This window comes from Musa acuminata, chromosome BXJ1-1, assembly GCF_036884655.1.
Source record: "Musa acuminata AAA Group cultivar baxijiao chromosome BXJ1-1, Cavendish_Baxijiao_AAA, whole genome shotgun sequence".
Taxonomy (NCBI): Eukaryota; Viridiplantae; Streptophyta; class Magnoliopsida; order Zingiberales; family Musaceae; genus Musa; species Musa acuminata.
In genome coordinates this window covers 19,731,945-19,745,720 of record NC_088327.1, presented here as the reverse complement: position 1 = coordinate 19,745,720, position 13,776 = coordinate 19,731,945, and the positions used below count along the sequence as shown (strand labels likewise).

At 38.3% G+C, this 13,776-nt stretch overlaps 1 protein-coding gene across 4 annotated transcripts; it reads left to right on the top strand.

The window, feature by feature from the left end:
• The first annotated feature begins 35 nt into the window (after nucleotides 1–35).
• On the top strand, nucleotides 36–12,815 carry LOC135676909 (TATA-box-binding protein-like). 4 transcript variants are annotated; one of them, XM_065188631.1, is made up of 10 exons: nucleotides 36–280; nucleotides 404–691; nucleotides 2,247–2,334; nucleotides 2,967–3,038; nucleotides 11,469–11,519; nucleotides 11,675–11,719; nucleotides 11,803–11,895; nucleotides 12,295–12,396; nucleotides 12,479–12,552; nucleotides 12,639–12,815. In XM_065188631.1, coding segments are annotated over exons 2-10 (603 nt in total). In that variant the 5' UTR covers nucleotides 36–280; nucleotides 404–614; the 3' UTR covers nucleotides 12,640–12,815. The 4 variants fall into 4 exon arrangements, with proteins under 4 accessions (XP_065044703.1, XP_065044691.1, XP_065044711.1 ...); XM_065188619.1 differs by having other exon boundaries at nucleotides 36–314; XM_065188639.1 differs by lacking the exon at nucleotides 2,967–3,038 and having other exon boundaries at nucleotides 36–314.
• The last annotated feature ends 961 nt before the right edge of the window (nucleotides 12,816–13,776 follow it).

Genomic DNA, 13,776 nt, shown 5'->3' with positions numbered 1-13,776 from the left:
TACTCTCCGGGGGCTTATATGCAAGAAGAAGCCCTAAATATGATCGCGTGGATTGAACTCTCCCATCCGCCTCGTCCCATTTGTTCGTCTCCGCTCCTCTATTTATCGCCAGATCTGTTCCTCTCCCTATAAAAGGCCGATTTTTTTGGATTTGTCGGCCTATATATGCAGTTTTCAGCTATTTCCCGCTCTAATCTGACCTTTGCCGACCTCCAATCATCCGGGCAGACCTAGAATTCGTCGAGGTGCCGGCGGATACGATGATGAATTGGGTCCGATCGTGAGATCTATACTTCTGCCTTGATCCTTCGACGGTTTGCTTATGTCCTCTATTCTGGTCTGCGAGAAGTCACGACACCGATAAATCGTTCTGATGTTAGTATCTTTGCCTGCTTCCTATCAGATTCGCCCTTATTCGACCTGCTGTTGATTTGGAGCGGCATGTATTTGGTGATACCCGTTCAGTGGAAAAATATTCGAAAGATCGGTGATCTATAGATCAAGTCAAGTTATTTGAAGGAATTTGAGTACAATATGCGGTTTTGAAGAGAAGCGAGCAAATATACTTGAATTTTTTTGTTGTAATTGACACCTCAGGAGTTGGAAAGTGGATCATGGCTGATCAGGGCCTTGAGGGGAGCCAACCGGTCGATCTCTCGAAGCACCCATCTGGCATTGTTCCCACGCTTCAGTAACTCTCTCTTCTCTGTATTGTTCCTAAAGAAATATCTTGGACTGAACTTGCATGTTAGATATTATGTAAGAACACAAAATTAATCCAGGTATCTCTGAGTCTGATTGTCCAGATTTTTCCCACTACATAGGCATACTCAACCTGCAGTCTGGTACTAATGGAGCTATGATTTGTGTTTTAGTATTCTGTCAAGAGATTTGTGATCCAGGTGCCTGTGATTGTATACAGTATTGCCATGATTATTGTAAATGAAGCCCTTGAGCTTTCTGTTTGACTGAGGATTGGTATACTTGTGGTACACTGTCAGCTTAATTGATGTCCTGGGGCTTTGTTTCTGAAATTATCAAAGGACTGTTGAACCATTTTTTCCATGGAATTCCAAGCCTTTAGTTAATAAAAAAATGTTTGCTTCCTCTTTCATAACTTATTCTGAGTGCGATCAAGCTGATCTGTGATAGCTTCTTAAATTATGTGAAGATAGGGAATTGATCTCATGCTTGCCTGGGAGTTGTTCAATATAATTTAGATGGCCTTTTTTGCGTTGTGAAGTGAGTGAGAAGAATGTGAAAAATCGGATAAAACAGTTCAGGCACATGCAAAGAATTACTGCATTTGCTGTCTAATCGGTGTTCGGTGATTGCTTCACTCTTGTTTGTGTTATAAGGAACTTTTATAATGATATATATTTTTTCTTGAAATATGTAACTAAGTACCACATACTTTCTTTTACCATCATCATATGTGATTTGCTTCAGTTAATATGTTCCAAAAATGTAAAATTTGTGCTACTGCTGTTATGAGATTTTGTGGATGAATTAATTCCAGCAGTTGCAAGTTTGTGTGGAAGAAAGATAATAGAACGTGGCTCGGGCAGGCGAGCTCTTGTTATTTCCTAAATAAGATGAATCAAGCTTCATATGAGGCTCAGCTTAAAAAAATAATGGAACTTAGGCAGGCTCAGCTTCCAAGATTATGTCACAACTTGACTCAGCTAAAAGTTTTTCTCAAGGATTTTTCTAGTAGTTAATAACCTAGAGAGATAAATTAAACTCAATTATCCCTTGCATGCTCTGTCAAACTCAACTATCCTTTTAGCACCTAAAACAGTTACTGGGTTTGGCTTGTATTCAGTCCTATTTTTGTGCCATCCATATGAGAGGGGGCAAACTGTTGGTTATTTAACCTATTGATTAGCTTGAATTCTTCCATTTACTTTGATGTCATATATTGGTAGTTTAGATAATTTTATGTGTTAAAAGGAAGCATAAATATAACTTTTTTATGAATTTCCAGATGTTTTGTTTCAGTCCTTTATTTTTTTCTTGCACAAATTGTTGACAGTTGGCAAAGACTAACACTTAGCTGTTTAGAAACTCAATATTGATATCCACATGTAGGTTCTTTATGTTGCCTAGAGGTTGCTGAGCATGTGAACTGATTATTATGAGCCTCTATTGCTTCCTGAGACCTGTTTGTATATATTGCTGTTGGTTGACCATGTAACAACGTAGTCATAGTGGTTCTTCTTACATTGAATTTCTTTTGGCACCAGGAATATTGTTTCAACTGTTAATTTGGACTGCAAGTTGGATCTCAAAGCAATTGCTCTGCAAGCTCGTAATGCTGAGTACAATCCCAAGGTATGAGGTAAAGTTAGATGTTGATCCTCTTAAGATGCAGGGGCTGTTCCTGAACTTTATGGATTGTGTGTCTCACTGTTGTTGTCTGTCATTCATCTTGTTATTTTTAATTTCTCCTGACACATGATTCTAAAGTCATGATCAACCACAATTAATGATCAGCATATGGAATCGGTATTTCATGTTGTAACTTAATTTAAAATCAGATGAGGAACTTTGAGATCATAAAGGACCAACTTGAACAAGCAAGCCTTGTATAGAAAACTCAATACACACTATATTGAGATGTTTATGAACTTTCAGTGACATGCTGAATGTAACCTGAAGTACATATAAATGTCTCACATGATTATCTCTTTTGTGTCCATGCTTTGAGATAAACATTGTTTCTATAAGAAAGCTCATCCTATTGCCTTAGTGAATTTCAAGCTCTTAAAGTCAAGGGCTTGTCAATCTCATGATCTTAAACTGCAACAACTGGAGTTTTCTTTAAAAGAATAAAAACTTGTATTTGGCTTGTAAGTTTTCTCACAAACTACATTTGCTTAAATGTGCCATGTTGGAAATTGATATCAATTCTAAAAGTTGATGTGAGGTTGACTGCTGATTTTTGCATATGGCCTTGTGTGCAGCGTTTTGCTGCAGTTATCATGAGAATAAGAGAGCCAAAAACTACTGCATTGATATTTGCATCAGGAAAAATGGTAAACATTTTTATTTTTATTTTTATTTTCTCTATATGTTGGAAGGCTTTCATAGGCATAGTGGATGTGCATCAACTTATTCTACTAGTCAATTGATACATTTATAGATCTCATATGTTGTACTTTTCCTTTTTTGTAGACTTGATTGCCAGATTTTTCTTCAAATGATACGAAGGATGTGTATTTAATATTTTTGTCTCTTGATAGAAAACTATTGCTTTTTTGCATCATCAGTATATTTTATTTTGTCAAATCTTGTAGGTTCCTTTGTTCACACATAATATCGCAGTTTTTTTATATTGTCACAGTTAACTCTGTAAAGTTGTAAATATTACAGATGCATATTTAAAATTCAGAATCTGTCATGAATATCATTCTGGTACTGTAGATACTTATTTACAACTCTGTAAAGTTGTAAATGTTATTTTTCTTATTTACTGTAGGAAAATGTGATTATGTAAGAAATTAGATATATTGAATAGCCATCATGTGTAAACATGTGGAATGCTCTGAAAAGGATTTATATTTTTTTTTCTGTGTATCAGGTCAGTGGTTTTAGTGAAAAATACACATCAAATGTGATGTTGCATTTGTGGTTTTAGTTATAATGATTGGTTTAGATACTTCCAGGCATACATGCTTGAAACTCAGATTGGGCATGAGCTGACCTCTAAACTGTCTTAAACTGCATGTAACAAGAAGGGTCATAGCATGTACACGTATCAATGTTGAGGATTGCTACTAATAAACCTTTTAATGTAATAAAAGACTGTTCTTTTTTTCTTGCAGAAGACTATTTGACTGTTCATTTTCCAGTGGAGGAACTAAGTTCTAAATGAAGCGAAGATCTATTATATTTGTAATTTTAAATGATTGTTGATGTTAGGATTGGGGTCGGCACTAAGACGGGGGGTGAATTAGTGCAGCGGTAAAATCACGTCTTCAAAACTTTTCGTTTCGATTAAAACCGATTCCGATGAAAACCGATTTCGGAAACTTAACTTTGAAAGCGTACGTTTATGAGGTGAATGCATTAGGCAAGTAAAGATTCAGTTTGTAGTATGTAAATGGCAGGAAGTAAATGCAAACCAGAGAACACGCCAATTTTATAGTGATTCGGTCGTTGTGACCTACATCCACTTCGCTGATTCCTCCTCCGTCGAGGCCATCGACATCCACTATCGATCTTCCTTTAATAGGCGAAAATCAACCTCCTTCTTACACCTCTCTTCTCCTTTTACCGAGTTTAGGAGACAACCCTTACAAGCACTCACTCCTCTCTTATAGAATTCTAACACTTAGACTAGAGGAGGATTTTCACAAGAGATTTCTACAGCGTTTTTCTACTTTTAAACTCTCTATGCTTGTGTCTTTTAACCAGGGATGAGAGGGGTATTTATAGGCTTCAAGTTGATTCAAACTTCGAGTCTAAAAACATCTCATCCCGGGTTTCCCGGGCACGGGCGGTACCATCGCCCAGTGTCAGTCTGAGACTGACACTGCACTGGGCGGTACCACCACCTAGGGTGCTGTGCTGGGCGGTACCACCGCCTAGCACCCTGCTAAGGGCGGTACAATCTCCCAGACTGACGGTACCACCGCCTGACACAGTCTCGAAGACTGTGCTATGACGGTGAGACTTCTTGGAGCACTGTTTGGGCCTCTCATTGGGCTCAACACAGTCTTTACATGGGCCTTGCTGGCCCCTAATTGGGTTGGCCCAAATCCAAACCCAATTACGTGCTAACTACGAAATTTAAGACATAATCTGAGCTACACAAGTCCGTAAGTCTATTCTTCCGACGAGCTTCCAGCAATGTTCTGGCGAACTCCCGGCAAGCTCCTGGACTTCACGACGATCTTCTTGGCGTGTTCCGACGAGCTTCTCTAGCAAGCTTCGAGACTTCTCGGCTGGTTCCGCCAAAACTTTCGACGAACGTCCGGACTTCCGACGAACTCTTGAACTCCTAACGAAATCGCGTCCTTGACCCCGGGACTTCATTTTGCCTCATGCCTTACTATCGTAGTTAATCCTGCACATGTAAAATACATTTCGATCTAGACAATTAATACTAAGCATTAATCATGTTGTCCGGCATGTCATTGGTCCCTCGACGCTTCGTCCGATTCTTTGGCGCATCGTCCTCTCTTGCGGCCTATTGCCCAATCGGCTAGTTGACTCTGCAACTCCGATATCCTTGGCGCAATATCCGCTCTTCTTGGTCCGATGCCCGAAGCCTTCTATCGATACGTCGATCGATCCTCCGGCCCAACGTCCAATCTTCTAACATGTTTTCTTCCGGCACAACATGATTCTTCCTGCTTTGATTGTCTCATCCTGATCGAAGCATCCTACGTCACTCAAAACACATATTAAAATATAAACACTTATCAATTGGTTTCATCATCAAAATACGAGATTCAACAATCTCCCCCTTTTTTATGATGACAACCAATTGACGACGGAGTTAACCTTAACTTCCATAGTTTAAACAAACTCCCCCTATCAATATGCCATATTGATAGAAACCCTTGGATTCAAAAATCCAAGCAACATGTCATGATCAAATTATGCATGACATCAACATACTTCTCCCTCTTTGTCATCAACAAAAAGGAGAAGTCCAATTCTCATGTGTTTGAGCATACAAGTTCAATCATTGCATGAAAAACATAATCTCCAGTTTTATCATCATGTAAACTAGTGAAAATTTTGAGTTTTGCAAGTTTGTAAATTTTGCTAGATATGTAAGTTTAGCATGTTTTGCTTCTTGAGATTTCAAGCTAGCAATTCTTGGTGATGTTCAAGATAGCAATTTCTTTTCTTTTGAGAAGTGCGATTATTTTGCTTCCTTTGCAAAAATGCAAGCTAAAAAAATGTTACATTATTTTACAAGAAGCTAACAATTTGAGATGTTTAAGAGGCAAGTTTTTTCTTCTCTTTTGAGAAATGTAATTTTTTGCTTTCTTATTGAATTGTGCGAGCTAGCATCTTTTATCTCCCCTTTTGTCATTGTCAAAAAGAAGGGAAGACCCTTTATATCAATTTTCAGATTATGACAAAGGTAAATTATCAACTTTATTTCAATATGTTTGTGCATCATTATGGTTTCAACTTGAAATATGCATAATTTCAAAACGTTACATTTGTATCCTTACTTCATGCATGATACAAATAAATCAATCATCATTATGGGCATATCATACATGATATTCAAGCATTCATGATATATTATTTTGACAACATGATCATAGCTTTTCAAATGATGATATCTAAATGTCAAAATTCATTACATCCTATCATGTATGATCATTAACTTCTCATTTGTATTTCATGCATAATTTCATTTCATCACATTCAAAATATCAAGAGAATTTTCGTGATGAGATAAACATTTCATGAATATAAGAAATTTTACATAATAAAATTCAAGTCATAAATTATCAAGATGTCAAGTAGCATATCATGGTTAATTTGAATACATCATTTTTAGTGAATACCAAGAAGAATCATAGCATGAAAAAATCTTGATTCATAGAAAAATTTCATGTATCGAATATCGAGAAATCAAGATGATGATTCTTAAAAAATATCATAAGTTATAATCAAGAGAAAAATCATCATTCATTTTCAATTCATTCAATTTGTCAAATCAATATTTCTTGGATATGCATGATGTCAAAACATGGTTTCAAATCTCCAACATATAACATGTATAATTTCAAAAATTGAAAGGAGAAGGGAAGAATTCAAAGGTACAAAGATTTCAACCATCTCATAAACAAATGAAAGATCAAGTCATGAATCAAAAATTCCATGAATCAAAATAATTAAAATGATCATCAAAGGTAATCTCATGTTATTCCAAGAAATCAAGATCATAATTTTGATAAAATTCATTTCAAATTCAAATCATCAAAATCTTAACATTACTTTCAAGAGATTCAAAAAAGTGATACAAATATATTCATTAATCTTGTTTTTTTTTAAAAAAAATCAATAAAATAGAGAAATTTTTCAAGGAGAAAGGTTTCCTCTTTTTAGTTTGTTTCATACAAGCATGCCTTTGTTTTTTTTTTTTTTCAAACAGAAATATGCATCATATTTAAAATCGAAAAAAACTCACTTTCATTATGGTAAAAATCAATAATCCATATATCGCAAGGATCATCAAGCATAATTTCGAAATATAGATTTATTAAGCATTATTACATTATTTCACCAAGCATGATTTCATATTTTCAATCAAAATCATTTTGTTTGTTTATCTTAAAATATGTATTTTTCATGATTATTTTTAAAATCATTAGAAAGGTAAGCATGATCTAATTTTATTTTTGTATTTTCATTAAACATACAATTCAAAAAAATATTTAATTTTCTTAAACTAAATTAAAAATAAGTCATGAGAAGCATTATGTAATTTTAAAATAAACTAAAGGCATTTTGATTACCTCATCGTCAAAAGCCGTTAAGGCGTAGTTTGCCACCTCGCCTTTGTTGATTTTTTCCTCATCTTCGGAGGAGCTCGATTCATCCTAAAGTGTGTTCTTCTTCCTGCGTTCAAAGCAAGTAGTTGCGTTCTTTTTGTTCTTTAATTTTTGTTTCATTAACTTTTTAAAGTTCGTGAGTAGTTTAAGTTTACTATCACTTGAGCTTATGCTCGAGTGGTATTCGATTGTTTTTAGTCCGAAATCCTTCCTGTCCTTTGGAATGTGGTTCTCAAGTTCTTTACGTGCATTGCACGTCATTTCATAGGTCATCAAAGACCCTATTAGTTCTTCAATCGGAAAGGTATTCAATTTTTTTAATTCTTGAATTGTCGTTACTTTTGAATCCCAACTCTTATTAAGAGAACGTAAAATCTTGTTTATAAGTTCAAAATCCGAAAAACATTTGCCTAGAGCTTTTAAATCATTGACAACATCCGTAAAACGGGTATACATATCAACAATGGTTTCGCTAGGCTTCATTCGAAAAAGTTCAAAATCATATATTAAAAAATTAATTTTAGAATCCTTAACTTTGCTAGTGCCTTCGTGTGTGATTTCAAGTGTGTGCCAAATGTCGAAAGCCGTTTCGCACATAGAAACCCGATTAAACTCGTTTTTGTCTAAAGCGCAAAATAGAGCGTTCATAGCTTTAGTATTTAAAGAAAACGTCTTCTTCTCCAAATCATTCCAATCTTTCATTGGAAGAGAAGACCTTTTAAAATCGGATTCGACAATGTTCCATAAGTTCAAATCCAAAGAAAGCAAGAAAACTCTCATTCGAGTTTTCCAATATGTGTAGTACATCCAATTGGAAAAGGGAGGACGAATGAGAGAGTGACTCTTTTGAAAGTCGAAAAGAGCCATTTCTCTTGGGTGTTAAACCAACTGAGAAATCACGAGGCTCTGATATCAATTGTTAGGATCGGGGTCGGCATTAAGAGGGGGGGTGAATTAGTGCAGCGGTAAAATCACGTCTTCAAAACTTTTCGTTTCGATTAAAACCGATTCCGATGAAAACCGATTTCGGAAACTTAACTTGAAAGCGTACATTTATGAAGTGAATGCAGTAGGCAAGTAAAGATTCAGTTTGCAGTATGTAAATGGCAAGAAGTAAATGCAAACCAAAGAACACGCCAATTTTATAGTGGTTCGGTCGTCGTGAACTACATCAACTCCGTTGATTCCTCCTCCATCGAGGCTACCGGCATCCACTATTGATCTTCCTTTAATAGGCGAAGATCAACCTCCTTCTTACACACCCCTCTTCTCCTTTTACCGGGTTTAGGTGACAACCCTTACAAGCACTCACTCCTCTTTTACAGAATTCTAACATTTAGACTAGAGGAGGATTCTCACAAGAGATTTCTACAGCATTTTTCTACTTTTAAACTCTCTGTGCTTGTGTCTTTTAATCAGAGATGAGAGGGGTATTTATAGGCTTCAAGTTGATTCAAACTTGAAGCCTAAAAACATCTCATCCCGGGTTTCCCGAGCACGGGCAGTACCACGCCTACGTTGGGCGGTACCACCGCCCAGTGTCAGTCTGGGCGGTACCACCACCTGGCACCTTGCCAGGGGCGGTACAACCGCCTAGATTGGCGGTACCACCACCTTACACAGTCTCGAAGATTGTGCCATGACGGTGAGACTTCTTGGGGTACTGTTTGGGCCTCTCATTGGGCCCAACACAGTCCTTACATGGGCCTTGCTGGCCCCTAATTGGGTTGGCCCAAATCCAAACCCAATTACGTGCTAACTACGAAATCTAAGACATAATCTGAGCTACATAAGTCTGTAAGTCTATTCTTCCAACGAGCTTCCGGCGATCTTTCCGACAATGTTCCGGCGATCTTCCGGCAATGTTCCGGCGGACTCTCGGCAAGCTCCTGGACTTCATGACGATCTTCTTGGCGAGTTCCGACGAGCTTCTCTGGCAAGCTCCGAGACTTCTCGGTTGGTTCCATCAGAACTTCCGACGAACTCTCGAACTCCCAACGAAATTGCGTCCTTGACTCCGGGACTTCATTTTGTTTCATGCCTTGCTATCGTAATTAATCCTGCACATGTAAAATACACTTCGATCTAGACAATTAATACTAAGCATTAATCATGTTGTCCGACATGTCATTGGTCCCTCGACGTTTCGTCCAATTCTTCGGTGCATCGTCCTCTCTTACGGCCTATTGTCCAATTGGCCAGTTGACTCTGCAACTCCGATATTCTTGGCGCAATATCCGCTCTTCTTGGCTCGATGCCCGAAGCCTTCTGTCGATACGTCGATCGATCCTCCGGCCCGACGTCCAATCTTTTGACATGTTTTCCTCCGGCACAACATGATTCTTCCTGCTTTAATTGTCTTATCCTGATCGAAGCATCCTGCGTCACTCAAAACGCATATTAAAACATAAACACTTATCAATTGGTTTCATCATCAAAATACGAGATTCAACAGTTGAGACTCCACCTTTCATTCTCAATATCTACTGTCAATTGGAAGGTCAAGAAAATATGGTACATTTGGTCTTGAGAATGGAAGCATGATGTGAGCTTTATTGTGTTGTCATACACTGCTATTGTTGCTACTTTATTGCCTGTTTATCATCCTCAAATTCTTTATCGTGCTGATGGTCCCTCTCGTTATTAAGGACTTCAGATTAGAAGCTGTACAAGTCTTAGTTGTTACTTTTTTTCTTAGCAATATCTTAAGTGGATTAATAGCACCTACATTGTACCTTCTTTTAAGGAGAATAGCAATATCTGATTGCCTACTATTTATTGTATATCACAAGTAAAATGCATCATGCTGCTGATTATTATCTGCGTAAACGCATTTTGTGTAGTCATGTTCCCATTGTATTAGATCTTTTAAGAAGTGAATATTTATTTGTCAATTGTCTTATGTATGCGCTATCTTAAGTCATTTAAACTACTTGCATTATCTGAAGTCTAAATTAGTGATTTAAAAAGTGTTAGGCGCCAAAAGGCGCCAAGGTCCAAAAACGCCCGAGGCGCTAGGTGCTCGCCCAGGCGCTCGCCCAAGCGAAGCGAGGCGCCAAAATATAAAAAATATATAATATAATTAATAAATATAATTATTTAAAATTTTAAATTAAAATATATTATTAAATTAAGAAAATCTATTAATAGTATTAAAAATTAATAATTTCAAATAAACCGAACAATATTAACAGTATACAGTATACTGTTAACAAAAGGAGAAGAAGGAAGTGTAAGGGGGTGCTGAGCCTACTGACTGAGAAAAGAGGAAGCGGCAGCGGAGTGTAAGGAGGCAGCGACAGCGGCGAGCGGCAGCGACAGCGGCGAGCAGCGCGAGCGGGAGCAGGAGCAGGAGCTGCGAGCAGCGGGAGGTGCGAGCGGCGATAGCGTTTGCGAGCGGCGACAGCGGCAGCAGGAGCAGGAGCGAGAGCGGGAGCAGGAGCGGCGAGCAGCGGGAGGTGCGAGTGGCAACAGTGGCAACATTTGCGAGCAACGACAGCGGCGTGGGTTAGGGTTCGGTTGTCACTTATAGCAGTTTTAGTTGGTTCGATTGAACCAACTAACCATCGGAGATCGAACCAGGATCGAACCAGAGCTAAAATCCTGGTTCAGTCACCTTGGTTAACCCAGGTGCTTGCCCGAAGCGCCCAACGCCTGGGCTCGGGCGAGCGCCTAGGCGGCGCTTGTTTGAAGCGCGCTGCCTGGGAGATTAGCGAGGCGCTCGGGCCTCGCCTCGCCTCGCCTCGCTCGAGCACCCTTTTAAATCGCTGGTCTAAACTAGGGTTGAGTGCAATGGTATAATTTTGCATCCATTATCTTATGGAGTAGTTAAATTGGCTTTACAACCATTATTCTATCATTGTTGCCTTCTATTTGCAAACTTCTGAACACATCTGTTGGTTGTGATTTTTCTGCTGACATTCTAGATACACGTGGTAGGTATGTACCGGAGCTAAGAGCGAGCATCAATCCAAACTTGCAGCAAGGAAGGTCTGATGACTTGTACAAGTGACCGTCTTTTGTCTTGAATGCTCTAAAGCTTTACTTCAGTATTGGCAGAGTATTAAGATTATGTATTGTATGAGTTTACGTGTGTGCCACCGCACTTGGAATTGTAATCTGACTTGACATCTTTGTTTTTTCAGTATGCTCGAATAATTCAGAAACTTGGTTTTCCTGCTAAATTTAAGGTAATTGCTCACAGGTTTTTCATTTTGCTATGTCATTTTGTTGTTTATGCATATTTCTATCTGACATTCTATGTGATGTCTAGGATTTCAAGATTCAGAATATTGTTGGTTCATGTGACGTCAAATTTCCAATAAGACTAGAAGGCCTTGCATACTCTCATGGTGCCTTCTGCAGTGTATGTAAATGATCTATGTGGCTCAGCTCTATTGTTGGTTTTAGTTGATTTTGCAGGTGTTTGCACTATTTGATCTCTAATTGTTTCAATTTTCTTCTTTTCCTCTATGTTGGATCATCTACTTGTATTAATTCTCATCTTAGTAAGTTCAATAAAAAATAAGCTTAATTGTCTTTGGTTGAAGAAGCTATGCTCCATCTTGTAAAGCCAATCATTAAGACTGAGTTATCTTAAAACACTCCTTTTGAGTTAAGTAGATTTAGCTGGACAGACAAAGCACATGACTCTTTTTATTTCTTCGCTGAAATTTTTCCTCAAATCACCTGTGCAGAAACCTTGTGATCTTTCCAAGTTGCAATGTTTTTAACATTCTCTATTGATGATTGTTACTTCTAACAGTATGAACCAGAGCTCTTCCCGGGTCTGATCTACCGGATGAAGCAACCAAAGATTGTGCTCCTCATTTTTGTCTCAGGAAAAATTGTTATCACTGGAGCTAAGGTTAAAACTTTGCATGACACTCTTTACAAACCTATTAGCTAAGTTGGTAATGGCTATTACATATACTGGAATTCCATCTCAGGTGAGAGAGGAGACATACACCGCATTTGAGAACATATATCCAGTTCTAACAGAGTTCAGGAAAAGCCAGCAATGGTATATCCATGCATATACAAGTTGTTTCACCCTTTTATTCTCAATCCACCCTGCCTATATTGATGTGAGATGTGTTCTCTGTGCAGATGCTGTTGCATTTTGGTGCTAATATTCTGGAGTCAGATCTGTACATAAAGATGATGTCCGGAACCTGTACTGAGTTGTATCCGAGGTTTTGCCTTGCTTGAGTTGTAAAACAGCATGTTCCATTCTGAAACTCCAAGGCATAACGTCAATAAAAACCTATCATCTAATGTTTCCCCCGGTGTTGTTATTTCCACATCTGCAGGGTTTCTTTCCATGTATGCATAATATTTGGTCTGGCCAGAGATCATTAGGTAGGTTTGCTCGTTGTTGTTCACTAATTTCGATAGCTTATCCATGTCCCAATTCCTCAGTTAAGTCTTGATGTTTCTTCGGGAGTATTTTGATGTATGTTAACTCTTGGAATTTTGTTGGATGAAAATATCTACATAGAACTGCTAATAGTGCAGCTCACAGGTTGGCAAATTTTGCTTGTATTCGTTCAGGATTGTTTCGTTTTTTGGCGTGTGGAATTCACTCAACATTATCATCTGGATTTGTATACTGTTAGTACTTCTTTGAAAGAAAGGAAGGATGTTGAGATCCCAACTGAAGGTAAGAGATGACATACAAACAAGTGTATATTTGCAGCAATCTGAAATAAAGTGATGTGCTGATACAACTTCATGCAGTTGTGCTGCCTGCGGAACCTTCCTCTTCCTCGCTTCCCCCGTCCTTTCATGCTCAGGGCTTAGGTCCAAAGTTCACTGCTTATTCAACAGGGGACAACTATCTCTCTCTCTCTCTCTCTCTTGCTTTTCTATTCTAATTATTTCTGCCCTCGGTGACAGACTTTTTTCATGTCTAGATCTCCGGCTTCATATAAAGATATCTTTGCCTTGTTCAAATGTCTTCATCCTTTACACCCTCCAAAGTTCTCACTACGAAATCTGGGTAAAAGGTCATGGTTAGTTCTCACTACGAAACCCTCCGTTTCTCCCTGCACAACCCATTGTTCTCAAACTCCTGCCCTCAGTCACTTCGCCCTCTTCCATGAACTACAGCCCTGCTGGCTCCCGACCTGGTAACCTCGCCCCTTCAAGGCCTGAATCCCTCACTACTCTTACGGTGCTCCCTCCATAAGTCTGAGTTCTTTGGAAGCCTCAAACTACCTCAATAATGCCTTTGGCTCTCATTTCA

What these genes read in the sequence shown, in the direction of transcription:
- LOC135676909 (XM_065188631.1), top strand. Translation starts at nt 615, where the DNA reads ATGGCTGATCAGGGCCTTGAGGGGAGCCAACCGGTCGATCTCTCGAAG. An exon ending in GGCATTGTTCCCACGCTTCA is followed by an intron (nt 692 to 2,246) that starts GTAACTCTCTCT and finishes TTTTGGCACCAG; the next exon opens with GAATATTGTTTCAACTGTTA. An exon ending in CCAAACTTGCAGCAAGGAAG is followed by an intron (nt 11,520 to 11,674) that starts GTCTGATGACTT and finishes TTGTTTTTTCAG; the next exon opens with TATGCTCGAATAATTCAGAA.